This window comes from Vigna angularis, chromosome 6 (assembly GCF_016808095.1).
Source record: "Vigna angularis cultivar LongXiaoDou No.4 chromosome 6, ASM1680809v1, whole genome shotgun sequence".
NCBI lineage: Eukaryota > Viridiplantae > Streptophyta > Magnoliopsida > Fabales > Fabaceae > Vigna > Vigna angularis.
In genome coordinates, this window is record NC_068975.1 from 35,630,902 (window position 1) to 35,645,969 (window position 15,068).

At 32.4% G+C, this 15,068-nt stretch overlaps 1 protein-coding gene across 3 annotated transcripts; it reads left to right on the forward strand.

Annotated features, from left to right (window-relative positions):
• The first annotated feature begins 7,209 nt into the window (after positions 1 to 7,209).
• On the forward strand, positions 7,210 to 14,025 carry LOC108343494 (protein STRUBBELIG-RECEPTOR FAMILY 3). 3 transcript variants are annotated; one of them, XM_017581809.2, is made up of 14 exons: positions 7,210 to 7,770; positions 7,978 to 8,107; positions 8,263 to 8,331; positions 8,675 to 8,740; positions 8,861 to 8,932; positions 9,142 to 9,213; positions 9,301 to 9,366; positions 9,467 to 9,532; positions 9,757 to 10,501; positions 11,257 to 11,528; positions 11,822 to 11,960; positions 12,570 to 12,706; positions 12,814 to 12,970; positions 13,631 to 14,025. In XM_017581809.2, exons 1-14 carry the CDS (start codon positions 7,671 to 7,673, stop codon positions 13,691 to 13,693), a joined length of 2,154 nt encoding a protein of 717 aa, XP_017437298.2. In that variant the 5' UTR covers positions 7,210 to 7,670; the 3' UTR covers positions 13,694 to 14,025. The 3 variants fall into 3 exon arrangements, with proteins under 3 accessions (XP_017437298.2, XP_052734838.1, XP_052734839.1); XM_052878878.1 differs by having other exon boundaries at positions 7,680 to 7,770; positions 7,936 to 8,107; XM_052878879.1 differs by lacking the exon at positions 7,210 to 7,770 and having other exon boundaries at positions 8,045 to 8,132.
• The last annotated feature ends 1,043 nt before the right edge of the window (positions 14,026 to 15,068 follow it).

A 15,068-nucleotide genomic window follows, 5' to 3' on the forward strand; every position in this document is an offset into this window, starting at 1 on the left:
CTTTCCTATTTTATTTCTTTCTGTTCTAAATTTAAATAAAGATTAAGCTATCATTGTTCAATTTCTTATTCTTAATAATATGTAAAAAGGATCTTTGAGATATGTTCACTTCAAAAGAATTGCTATTTACGTAAATTTGTAACAAAATAAATTGTAACTAAAAATCATGTTCGTTTCGTCGATTTTCGAAAAATTAAAAAGAAGTAAAAGTGAGATTGTTGTTTTATTCTGTTCTCTCATAAGAGGTGTGATTTGTCAGAGATGATGAGAAATTTTCATATATACTCATATCACAATTCATAATTCCATGTTACCACAATTTATAATTTTGTGAAATAAAGTATTGATTTAGTGTTTTTTATCTTTTATAATAATTAGGAATATTTTGGTAATTTTCAATTTATACCAATTAAACAATTTTTTTATGTGTCACATCAATAAAATCGTACACTAATTCTCACGCACTTTACTTTTAAATTCACGATTGTTTATCTCTAAATCCACTCAAATAAATAACAATTAATTCACTTTCAAATCTTCTCAAATTCATCCACTTATTCTTCTTCAAATATATTTCTTCTCGAATAAACACAGCTGAATGTGTGAAATGTGACAAATATAATTTACATCAACAATAAAAACTGCACCAATATTAATACTTCTTCCGTTCCATTTTATACTGTTATTAGAAAAAACAAGTACTATTATTTTACAAAACCGACTATATATTAAATATTTCTTTTTAAGATTGTACGTAATGAATAAATATGATGGGTATTTTTTTTTCAAAAGTATTTTTAGCGAGGCAATCTCATATGGTGAGTTTTAATATGTTTGAATAAATTTATTCAGAATAACATAAATATAAAGAAAGCGTTTTCTGCCTTCTTACGAAAAATATCCACGTTTTTTTTAATAATAAAAAAGATGGTGGAAAGGAGAAATTCCTCTTAAACAAAAGCACGAAAATGCATTCATTATTTTTGTTAGACAAATTTCTCTTTAAATTTTCAGAATCTCACTATATTCTTTTTAACCACTCATTCCATTTTTTAACCGTATCTTTTGTTTTTAATTGAATCAATATACAATGCCAATAATAATGTTATTATAAAATTAAGATGTGATAGTAAAAGGCATTATTCAATGATATAGAGAGGTCTTGAAGGCTACTTAAACAGTGCCTGAAAGGCTATATCTCTTATTTCTGAATCTTTACATATCTTACCAAAATATTTTACTCTGGTTGACTCAAACTATTATTAGTTTACCATTCATCACAAGGATTAAATTTGGAAATTATGTTCAAATCTTCTTGGCAGGTTGAAGACATCAGTTGAGAACTGATAGATGCAGCTTCTTGTTTTAGTGAAAGACCAGATAAGCGTAAAAAATAATTTATTATTAAATTTTAACAAAATAATATATAGTGAAAATAAAATTTCTATTTTAAAATATATTTATAAATATTAAAATATAAATTGAATTAAATATGGATAAAAAATTTTAAGCTTTCATTTAAATTAAATTCTAATAATCCATTTTAATCAATTTTATAATTTATCCAATCTAATCTCTATTTAATTTAGATTTTTTTCAAATTTGTTATCAGTCCTAACATTATACACGACAATTGTTACCAGGTTTATTATTGTAAGGTCGCCAAAATTGGACCACGACTTGTAAGAAGATCCACACGAAGGAACAAAATAATCAGTGTTATCCGTGATATTGGATGGTGAAAAAGTTGGAAGTTTGATAAACATTGTTAAAAAGAGAAAAAAAAATGAAAAGTAACATATGTTTTAAAAAAAATGGACAGATCAGAAACAAAATGAAAAATAGTTTTAGTGTTGTTTTTAGCAATAAAAAGCAATTGTTACTGTGGAAACATTGGTCAAAGAAAGTGTCAACACCAAATTTATAATTCCTTTTTCTTAAATATGTTTTACTTTTGTTAATTTTAAATAAAAATTAGAAGTAGTTTCTTTTCAAAATTTTAATTTATTTTGATTTCTTAATTTAAAAAATACATGAATTTAATTATTTTAACCCAATTTTATTAAATTTATTTCATTTTTAAACAATATCATTTAAATTAAAATAAACTTAATCGGATTAAAAAGTTAAATCCATGTTTTCTAAAATTATAAAATTAAATTGAACAAAAATTTCAAAAAAAGTCTCATTCTAATTTTCTTAAAGAAAAAAACATATTTAATCATTCAAAATATAAAAAATTTGATACTTTTAAAAAAAATTAATATATTTTAGAGGAAGAAAAGAGGAATATTAATTTTATAACCGGCAATGGTAGTTATGATTTGAATAAATTCATATAAAATTCAATGTATTTTTTTAATTTATTATTGGTAAGTTATTTTCTTATTATATTTACGAAAATGTTAAAGAAAAGTATTATTTCTTTGAAAAGTTAAATGACATACTTAGGCTATTATATTTATGTCTTCTTGCAGAAGTAATAGATAAAGTCTTCAATGTGTTTTTTTTTTTCTTTTTTCTCCGAGAAGGTCATACATGGAAACTAATTTATCCAAAACGTTATCCGTTTTTATTTTTATTTTTTCCATTTTCGCCAAAATAAAGCTTTTTTTTTCTCAAAAACTTTCCTTGCACTTTCATTCTCAAAATTAGACTCTCAAAACATCTTTAAAATAGTGTTTCGTGTTGATAGATATATGCAGTTAGAATGATTTAAAAAATTTGAAAGTTCAAATATACAAAAGACAGCAAAAAAGAAAAAAAAACATTAATATATATATATATATATATATATATATATATATATATATATATATATATATATTTATCTAGACAAAGAAGTTATTATCGTCATAAGTCGAAATAGTAAATAAGGCCATGAATGACTATATGTGAGACCCTAGATAATTAACACTGCAACTTAAGTCAAATCAAATTTAAAAGCATTAAAACCTACCTGCAGTGCAGTCCACGTGACTACTCAGGCAATTAAAACCCACTTACATACTCTCTGCATGCACTGCAAAACGCACACACACTGCCACACGTCTGCCATGTGTCAAATTAGAACCTTCTAAATCAGTAGTGGAAGACAGGTGTCCGCGTGTGAGTGAACATCCGTTTGACTTGGAAAAGAGAATTTAATTTTCTGAGACACTCCTTCCCATTCTCTGCATACACTCACCTTCTTTCTCAAAACTGATTTCTCCATTTTTCTCCACCTTCTCTCTAGAACTCCCAACTTCTCTCTACTGTAAATCTCACGCCTCTCCTTCGATCACGTTTCAGATACCGTAGCAACGTTCCCTGAGACTTGAGCATTTTCTGGTCCGAACAGAACGGGGATCTGGGCTGGTGAGTTCTTGTCTCTGAACGTTCGTCCATTTAGTTCATGCGAACCAAGTTCTGGTTGCATGCAGGGGTTATAGGTCTGACCTGTTTATGATTTTGGTATGATAGATTAAGTGAAAGTTGTTGAGTAACTCTTTGGATAGAAAGCTGTGAGAAGACGAGCGAAACCCTTGCATTTGGAAGTTCACTACTAGACCAGGTAAGGGAAGCTTATATGTTTAATTTATACTTGTATGTTGTATGATTTGATTTGGATATATGAAAAGTATGCTGTTTGAGTTGTTATGAACGATCGCTGATATTGTGTATGTTTTCTGTTGGTTGAAATGTATGTTGATTTGGATACGTATGAAAGGTGTATGACTATAGTATGGATGGATGTATTAAAATGATGAGATCTGTATAGTATGAAAATTAAGCATGGATATGAAGTTACTAGATATGAATCATATGAAAAATGTTAAAGTTAAGAAAGTTGAAAAATCTGGATATGATAATTCTCCCTATGATAAATTACGCTCGTCACCGTACGGTCTTATACCGTTCGTGTTCCCTGGAAATAACTTAGAGTAGAATTCTTTCATTTGGGAAGAATTCGATTTGAGAACGAGCGTCCTTATTTTGAATTACTATGTTTGAGCGTTCGGCTCAGCATAGAGTTGTCGTACGCCTTAAATGGTACTGAATTAAGTAACGTTCGGTCTTACACTGAGCGTTCGTCCTAAATAGCGCTCGGTCTTTATACCGAACGTTCGTTCTAAATAGCGCTCGGTCTTATACCAAGCGTTCGTCCTAAAGAGCGCTCGGTCTTGAACCAAGCGTTCGTCCTAAAGAGCGCTCGGTCTTGAACCAAGCGTTCGTCATGATTGGTTTTCGGTCATCTACCTAGCGTGCGTCTTAACGTAATGTTCGGTCTTAAATCGAACGCTCGTCCTTATCTTTGATTCCTTAACGAACGTAAATAGCGTTCGTCCTAATAATTAGTAAATGTATATAGGCGCGTTCGGTCATTGACTGGCAGTCGACCCTTTTTAAACAAAAGATTCTCAATGTAGTTAAGTATTTTTCTTGATGTATCTTCATCCAAGTTGAGTCAACCTGACCTCTTGGTACTTAAATTATTATGAAAATGGTCTTATTACTCTGGAGTCTTCCTGATTGTGACTGAGTTCTTCTAAATCTGGCTTTTTACGTTCGTCCTCTTCCTTCAGAAAGTTGAACGTTCGTCCTTTTAAGAAAGTGGAACATATAATGAAAATGTTATGAATATGAAATATTAAGACGTGTGAACACTATATTACATGATTATACGATTATGGAATTTGAACGAGCGTTCCAGGGAGGAACGTCTCATATATGTTGAATATTGGATTGGTAAAGTATGACTGTGGGCATGCTAATGCTGGCTTGGTCCATCCTGATATTCCGTGACACTCATCTTCACGTAGAGGAGAGTAGTTCATGTGTGGGAATGGCAGGAGGTCCTTAGTCCATAAGTTAACATGGGCGACGTAAGAACGAACTAACCTCGAGTGGCAGCTGATTAGGTATATCCCGGCTACTACACCACTCGGGTGCAAGGACGCCTGTAGCTACACGGTTCATACAGTCCGGACGGTCAGTCTTATATATATATATATATATATATATATATATATATATATTTCTATGTTACATTGTGTTAAATTGTATGTTGTATGTGTGAGTTGGAATGTTGAACGTATATGTTGAATGTATGAATTAAATATTATAAGCTTACCCTTTCGTTTTCCTTGTGTTGTCTAATTGTCTATGTACGTTCGTCCTGTCCTTGCAATGATCATCCATGTGGATGTGAGCAGATGGAGGTGCGTCACTTGAAGAAATGCTGGAAGAAGAAAATTTGGATGACGCTAAGCTTAGTTGAAGTGGAAGTTACAGCAGAGTCGTAGAGCGTCCGTTCTTATTATTAGAAATCTTAGATGCTAGCTTTAAATTCTGACGTTCGGTTATTAATTTTGTAAAATATTATTCTGGTCTTAGTGTGTTGAATTCTATAGCTAAAGCGTTTTGACTTTTGAACTTTAATCTTAGAGTAAAGGCTGCATTGTTTACTCTTAAATGTAATTAATTCTGATTTATGGTGTATTCATAAAATATTTGAATATCATTTTTTAATAATTTAAAAAGAGATAATTAATTTTTAATTAAACATAAATGTTTACTTGTTTATTTATTAAAGTAGTCTAAATGAAACTTATTTGTTTTAAAAGAAAAATAAATATAACAGGATTGAATATGAAATTAAGTATATATCTTTATAGATTTACTTATTATGAAAGTAAATTGATATGAAATTTAGATAGTTATAAAAGTAGAGTGAAAAAAAAAAAGAACTAACTGAGTGACCCACCATCTGTTAATCCAACGATTTCGTTTGGCCGATGCTTCCAACTTTAAACATCTAATTACAAACCGATCATCACTCACCAACATCCACCAAACATATACAAATCATGACGCAATTTATACCCTCTAAATTTATTTAATTTCAGTATATAATGTTTTAATAACAATAATAATAAGAATATTATTATTATTATTATTATTATTATTATTATTATTATTATTATGTTTGTGATACTCCACGTTAAGGATGTGACTTAAATAGTTATGACATCCACGAATTTGAAAAAAAATTGTTATTTCAATAGATATCTTTTAGAATAATGGTAATTTGATACTATAATTTCTTTTAGACCCATTTGACGGTGGCTCTCACTATCTTTCACTATTTTTTTTTTAAATAAAAAAGTTATCTTTTGTTAAAGCAATTTTACCCTTATAAAGATTATCAAACGATTAATGATATCAATTTTTTTCCCTACTTTTATGATCACCCTGATCAGAATTTTTACTTATACACTCCATCATCTTCAATTGATGTTACGATCATATCATAAAAAAAATTGTCATTTATTTGTTTACCGTTAAATTAGTTGTTTTTTGAACTATTTGAAATTAAACAATGTTTGAAAATTTCTGATCAGATTTTCTCATTATTATTGGAATGGTTAAGCACACGAGTGAGATAGCTCCAGGTTAGTGATATAGTATAAGATGTGATGGCTCTTTATTATCACACTAAACAAACCGGTGGCTATTGATTGAATCTGTGAGTCGGATTTTAATTCCTAGTAAAAGTTCAACACAATTGTTCATCTAATATTAGCAAGAAGCATGCGATGTTGCAGATGAAACTTGCATATTATTTTATAAGATACACAAGCAAAATCCTAGTTTACTTTTTCCTCTTTGCAATCATGTTAATATACTAGTGAGGGTGAGTGTATAACATCTCCAAGAGTCTTATTCAATAACTAAACCCAGATAATTGAATTTTTTAAACGCAAATTGACCATTGAAAAAGAATTCAATACACATAAATAATAATTCAATAAAAAGAGTCAATAAGTTTTAAAGCACATGAAGCAAATGAAAGGATAGTTGAGATCGCTTACTGGTTTTTTTTTTTTTTCATGCTAGCGTATAATGTGTAGTGTCCATTGTTGATGATTAAAAAACGTTATGATGTTAAATACATAAATAATCCTTAATTATGCATGATTGCAGCTATAAATGCAGTTGTAAGTACCAGTGAGATTTAAATTGGCATACGAAAATTCAGACTGTGAATTTAACTAAGCTTGTATATATTTATGTTCGTGCAAACAAATTTTCTCTCTCCTCATTTCACCGTTATAAGAAGTCGAATCTAACGTTGGAAATGTCTTAAATCCTTGTGTGTACGCGAGGATGGTGGACCCCTTATTATTACAAATCAAACATGTAAAACAATTTTTGAATGATGTCTCAAAAAGCGCTCTGGTTGTCTCTGCTTTTGAGAAGAAAGACAGAAAAAGAAACAGATAAAGAGTGTCACACAGTGCCTGTATATCCTTACACTACACTGTACAGTACTAGTGTGTGCTTTGGACGACACTCTTTAGGGTTTCTCAACTCTTGCGTACCCTGCATTGCTCACTTTTTGTTTTTCATTTTCCTCTTCTTTTAAGTCTCCTTCTTTCTCATTTTCTTTCTCCATGTCGCACTGAAGCCTTTTTTATTTTGGTCACTTTCCCCCACCATTTTCATTTTCCTTTATTTTTGTCTCTGTTCTGAAAAGGGTTTGATTCCCTTTTAAGAACGACCTCGGATTCTCGTGGAAGTTTTTGTCTTGTTCTTTAGTGTGTTTTCAGTTTTGAAGTTTTGAGCTTCCCCAACTTCGGTGTATAGCTTCTGTGGCTTCAATCTTGGAAGTTAACTCCATTGTGAAAATGACAAGCACCAAATTGGAGTTGCATGTTGGGATTTTTGTCACCTGCGTCGTGATTCTCGCAGGGACTTTCTGTGTTGGAGATACTGATATGGTTGATGGTATTGCAAATAGTCTTCTCATCTCTTAGTTTTATTTCCATATTAGAAATATAATGCTTCATTTACTTCTTAGGGAAGGTACATTAAAACCGAAGAAAAATAGCAAGAAAATAAGTAAACGAAGTTCTTTTTATTTATTTGTTGTTTAACTTATAAAGTGCACAGGTTATGGAAACTAATCTGTTTCAAGGTGTGTCATGGTTACAGTTGGTGCAATCAATAGTCTATATGTTTCTCTGGGGTCGCCACCACTTCAAGGGTGGAAATCCGTGGGAGGAGATCCATGTTTAGAACTGTGGCAAGGTGTCGCTTGTGTCTTCTCCAACATAACTGCTATGTATGTCTATCCTCCCTTTCTTAAGGTGGTATTGATTTCAATTTTGTTATTGTTTTCATATTCTAGGTAATTGGTTTGCATTGCATAAGTTATTTGATTAATAGTGCTGAATGTGAACACCTGGGATAAGGCTCAGTGGAATTTATATTTGACAGACACCTTGGAAGCATGAATTTGGGTGGACAGCTGGGCAGCAATTTGAATTTCCCATCCATTTTAGAATTGTAAGTAGTGCCTTTTGAGATAATTGTACCCGTGCTGATTGATCATGCAAACATTTGTTGCTTTTCAGAGTTACTCGATTCAGCAGTATTTATATCATATAAATACGTGTGTCCACTGTGAATACTGCCCAGTGCTCATATATACTGAAATATGCACATATATAATGGTTACTACATCAAAATTATGTACACTAGGCTCATATTTGCCCAAAGTCACTGGTTATAGAGGAGTCAGTTTTGTTTAGATTAATTGGGAAAATTTGGCCCTTGACAAGTAATTATGTAATTATTAGTATTCGCACTAGAAAACCTCATGAAGCTTTCTTGTTTCACCATTCCACAGGGATCTTAGTAACAACCACATTGAAGGGCCTATTCCATTTACTCTGCCCCCTACTCTGCGGAGCTTGTATGTTATCATTTTTATCTTGAAATTCATGATTTTACAGCAGTATTTACTGAATGATCTGTTGATAAATGCATATCTACCAGAATACCTAACCACTTTATGTTTTGATTGAATATTTAGGTCTCTCATGGGAAATCGATTAAATGGAAGCATTCCGGATGCCTTGTCCTTATTAACTCAGCTGTCAAACTTGTGAGTTCTTAAAATGTTTGTCCATTTTGGAAGATAAATGGTGTCCATTGATAATTAAGCAACCTTTTCAATGGTTAAATCCTACATGTATTTCATCATCGTACTGGTTCAATTAATACGTTGGAAAATGATGTTAAATTGCACTGGCATTTCTCTTTCTTTATTCCATTTCCATGCACAATTCATGGAAACCCTATGCCATGTTTCAGGGATTTGTCAAATAATAACTTGAGTGGTCAGCTGCCTTCCTCAACAGGGAGTTTATCATCTCTTATAACATTGTGAGTAAAATTTCTTCCTATGAATATATTCTATTTTGCTACATGTAATGAGGTGTTATTTATTATTGATTCATTTTGCACTTTCAGGCACTTGCAAAATAATCAACTTTCGGGGACCCTTTACGTGTTGCAAGACCTGCCACTTCAAGACCTGTACAATTCTAACTATGAAATTACATTTTGAGATATATCCTGCAATTGCATCAATGGCTAGAACTAGATATATTTTACTTGTGATTTTATTATTATGCAGGGATATAGAGAACAATTTATTCTCTGGGCCAATTCCTCCAAAATTGTTGTCTATCCCTAATTTCAGGTGAGACATGTTTTGTTTTGTACTATTATTTATTTTCCATGCTCCCATTTTTCAAGCTTTGGTTCTGGTGTGTGTGACAGTATGAGAAATAACAATAGATCTTGAACTCTGCACTATGAATATTTTATTCTAGATGTTTTAAGTATGTTCTTATAAGATAAATCGGTTCATTACCTTATTCCAGATCTTTTATTCTAGTTAACATAGTAGCATGTCCTGTGCAGTAAAAATGGGAATCCGTTTAATACTACCATCATTCCATCACCTCCTCTTGCAGCCCCTGCACCAGTAGCTATGGTTCCATCCCCCCAAGAATCGCCTTGGAAAGTGGCATATGGTCCTTCTGCCCTGACAGCACGAGTGCCTGCAAGTGCTAGGAGGTCTTTTATGGCTAAGAGCATCATCTGGATTGCTGGTGCAGGTCTTTTTGTATTCATTGTATTGGGAGTTTGTCTTCTAATGTTGTGTTGCATTAAGAGGAGGCCGGAGAAGAAAAATTCTAAGAAACTTGATGATGTGGGCGTGTTTGGGGGACCTTTGAATAAATCTGCATGCAATGATTCAGTTTTTGGAGCAACTAACCAAGAGGAGAAGGGTAAATGTGAAATACCACATAGAAGCACAAATTCGATTCCTAAGGTTCAAGATGAAGGAGACATACATGTGAAAGTAGTATCTGCAACTTCAGAATGCAATAATGGTCATCAATCAATGAACACTGGAGGGGGTTCCAAACTTTCACCCCTGCAGCCACCACCAAAACACTCTTTCCCAACCATTTCTGGTGAGAAGATCACTATCAATCCCGCTACAACTACCAAAGAAACTGAAAAACAAGTTATGACAAATTCCATCGAAATTTATACTATTGCATTGCTTCAACAATATACAAATAACTTTTCCCAAGAAAACTGCATTGGGGAAGGCACACTAGGGCCGGTTTATCTGGCTGAACTCCCTGATGGAAAGGTAATGTTCTAGCTTCTATGTCTCTATACATAAAAGGATTCTCCTAGTTTTATAACATGTCTATTTCGGCATTCTTTTGTATTCATTCTCTCAAATGTCTCCTCATTAATGAATTTCTTGTTTCTATTTAAACCTGTTATTTTAGAGATTGGAACACTTATGTTTTTTCCCCTTTGGGTTTTATGAAATAGCAAGAACCTGCTTGTGTTTGTTGAGATTTTGTCTGTCAGTGCTTATGTTATGATCATATCGAATAATATCCAAGGCCAATTGATATATTCTGTTACTATTTGAACCCAACTAATGCTCTCAGAAACTACTCTTCAACCTATCTAAGAACAAGTTCTGATTGGGTGGTTTGGTCCACAAGACCATTGTGGTCCAGCCAGCTTTATCTGCAGATATAGAATTCATAAACACTGATTTAATCAATGATATTTTTGAAACAGAGTTTATATTGGTTTTGGAGAATTTTTAATGAAACAATTTCTCTGACTTAGTAGTCAGCCAGTCACTCCTGGCTATCTATTTTAGATAGTTCTAATCAAACAGTTAATATTGAGTGTTGCATTGATGACCATTGGCTTTGCCCCAGTTCATACTTTGTTAGGATAAATATATTGGTTTGTGATTTTTTATGCTCTGCACAGCCTTTTAATTGTCCTTTCTTGAGATTATCTGTTGTCTAATTTTCCTGGCTTGACTACTGTTTACTGGTGCCTCACGTACTTATATCTTTGAAATGTTCTTTTTAGCTATTGGCAGTGAGGAAACTGGATGCTACTGCTTCCATGGGGCAGAGTCATGAGCAATTTCTTCAATTGGTATCCAGCATCTCCAATATTCAGCATGCAAATATTGCAAGACTTGTAGGCTACTGTGTTGAACACAGCCAACGACTACTTGTATATGAGTATTGCAGTAATGGGACCCTACATAATGTATTGCATGGGGATGATGATCAGCGAATCAAACTTCCATGGAATGCACGCATTCGAGTGGCACTCGGAGCTGCCAGAGCTTTAGAGTGAGTTTAGTGACCAACCCGATTCCAATTTTTTAGTTACATAAACTCAATATTAGTCACTAAGTAATACCTTTTGGAGGTGGGAAGCATTGCTTTTATATTTAAGTCGCTGTTATCCTATAATATGTTAACTGAAACACAGCTATTGGTACAATTGTGGAAGGTCTTGTAGCATAACATAAATTTGATGCTAGTATAAACCAGTTATGTTCAAGACTATTAGCAATAGGCCATGGCATTGATTTTTCTTTTCATGGCCTTATCTCTGATATTCCTTGTCTTTCTTGTACAAGGTACCTGCATGAGAACTTTAGGCCACCTATTGTGCATCGAAATTTTAGGTCTAATAATGTTCTTCTGAATGACAATTTGGAAGTGTGCATCTCTGATTGTGGATTAGGGCCATTGTTATCTTCTGGCTCTACGGGTCAGGTAACTCTTTTAATTTCTTAATCTGTGAATTCTCAACTGATATTTATTGAATGCTTTTTAGGCTTCTTAACTATGTAGCAGACATTCTTGTAGTTCTGTTGAATGTCATGGAATAAATGGCGCAAAAGAATTATATTCATATGTAAAAAGTAAGTGCAAAAGCGTATGATCAGATATTTTATCAGACCTTAGCCTTGCGTTTGGATAGAAAAGTTTTAGAGGGTAATTCATTTTACAAAGAATTTGATATATTTTATGGCAATAAAGATGAAGGTATGGAATGGAATTTCATATTGTATGAAAGGAGATACAGTTTATGCCACTATGCAGCAAAACCATGATGGTTGCGTGGAAAATCTTAATATAGAAATTGTGTGGTACTAAGAACCGAAATAGATTATTGGTTTGGTTCATAAACTCTGTTTTATATATAACTAAAATGACTTAAATTCTAGTTCTCCTGATATTCTTAATTTCAGAAAATTGCATTCTATATTTTCGGAGTCTAGTTTGTAGGGTCGCAAAAAGTACTGCTACAGACCCAAGATTTAAGTTTATTTCCTCTGTTTTTGTTACATTCCTGTCTAACAATGACGCATCTAATCTCAGTTATCAGGACGCCTCCTTACTGCTTATGGTTACAGTGCTCCAGAATTTGAGTCTGGAAGTTACACACAGCAAAGTGATGTCTTCAGTTTTGGTGTTGTAATGTTAGAACTCCTTACTGGACGAAAATCTCATGACAAGTGAGTAATCCCATTAGCAATTATGATAGTTGTGTTCATATCTTTTCCAGCTTAACAGAAACAATGCTTAAAATTTCGAACTTGGCTAAAGCATCACAAATGTTTAGGTCCCGGCCTCGTGCAGAGCAATTTTTGGTGAGATGGGCTGTCCCTCAACTCCATGACATTGATACATTGTCAAAAATGGTTGACCCCTGCTTGAACGGAGCCTATCCTATGAAGTCCTTGTCGCGTTTTGCAGATATTGTTTCTTCATGTCTACAGGTAATCTAATAATTTTGTGTGAATGTGCCTTCAAGATTTTCATTACAGTCAAGATTTTCACTATTTCTGACCCCAAGGCTTTTGAAAAGCTCCATAAAATATATCAAGTTAGAAAAAACATATAAAATGGAAAGGAATGAAGTTTTTGTTTTTGCATAGACTGCCCTTTTTACCTACACATTGAGTATTGGATGCTGGAACATTTAGAAGTACAATCATCGCATGGTAGTTGGACTTTGTGTGCTACTCTATTCAATGCCAAAGCCTAAAGAAGGAGAAAGTGAAAACGCTTTTAGAAAAAGTGGATTTAGTTGTATATTGTCTTCTGGTTGCATTGAACTAACGTAACTTTAATGGTCAAATATCAAAGTATGCATTGCTTTGTTGCTAGAAAATATGGTCGCTGAATTCTTGTGGTGTTGATGGAAATGTGCAACTATGACATGAATAGCCACAATTAACTTTTAAGGAACATTGTCGTACTGCTAAACAAGTAGCCAATCCATACTAAGTAACTTCATGGTTAAAGATATGTCACAATGTTAATCAATTTTAAGGGCAGAAAAATGTAAAGAAAAAAATATGCATTATAAATTTCTAAATTTTTGATAGTCTATCATCTATTATTTTTGTAAACATTATTTATTTTATTTTTTCCAGCGTGAACCTGAATTCCGACCTGCAATGTCGGAAATTGTTCAAGATCTCTTACGAATGATGTAAAGAAAACGTATCTATCTGTGAAAAGATGAATTCCAGTAGCCGGGAAGTGTTGCTGATGACAAGTCTATTTTTCTTTATTAATTTTGTGAGCCAAATATTTTTACCTTATGTGTGTTGAAAATCTGCTTAGTAATGTAATTATGCAATAGTTTATACTTCGTTGTTTAGTTTTTTAGTTACTAAGATGAATTATGTTAATAGTCTAATATGTTATATGGGCTCAGATTCACCAATGTGATCCATCATTGTCCATGGTGTTGTAGACACTATGATTTTCGGCTTATGTATATCATACATAAAGCATTAACTTACTAAAATGTCACCCTTTTAGAGATGCTGCATTCATGTATTATTTTTTTTTTCATTTGGTTTGTAGAGAATTTATATCTATATTTGAGGTTTGCTCAAGTTTGGTTACTTAGGAGCAATATCATTGCGGCTTGGACCAACTTTTCAAAGAAGAAAAAGCAAGTTTAGCCACTAAATTTACAAAACAAAAAAAAAAAAAACTTTTTTCAATGTTGCATTAAAAAGTTTATACGTGATGGTAGAAATTTGGTTTGATGTTTAGCTAGAATAGTTATTATAATTTGTCATGTTCTATGTTCTATAATTTGTGGTTACATGATTTTTTATTATTGACAATGTATTTAAGTTGGATAAAGTTCACATACTTTCTTTAGGAAATCCAAACCCACCTAAATTTTACATCAATGCGTTACGGCGTTAAATGAGGTTGAATTGTTTGACTTTTAATGTGATTCTATGATTTGGAAGTGTCTTTGAAGAAATTATGTTTTAGCTTTGAAGAAACTTATTTAGAAAGCTTCTTAAAGGTTTCTTTTAACTCATCTAGTTATAAAAGTTTTTGAACAATTATTTTTCGTAAGAAACACAATAAGCAGGCTTAACAGTTTGTGTAGTGAAAAGGGATCTTTGAATATTTTACCTTTTTAAATATTTTGTAAAAAAATGGATTATATTTATTTATCTTTAATAAATGAATGTATTTTTTATTTATTACTCCTTAAGTAGTAGGCCCAAACCTTTTGTGTAGCCCAGGCCTAATGGGCCAAACATTGGTCCACGATGTAGTTCTAAGGTGCACATGGTCACGCGTCGTTGTCATGTTCTAACACTTTGGGCACATTATTTTCCTTGTCGTTTTGTGTTGGCTCGTTAAAAAGAAAAGAGAAAAAAAGGTAAAAGCCTAATAGAATGGACTATGGAGGTGAAAGTTGCTGACATCGAAAATGACTGCATCAAAATTTTAAAAAGAAGGAAACGACAACATGACAGTGTCACGGGTTGTACACAGTTTTTTTCCGTTTCTCAGTCAAACACTTCCGTTATTTAATTTCGTCAATTTAAAATA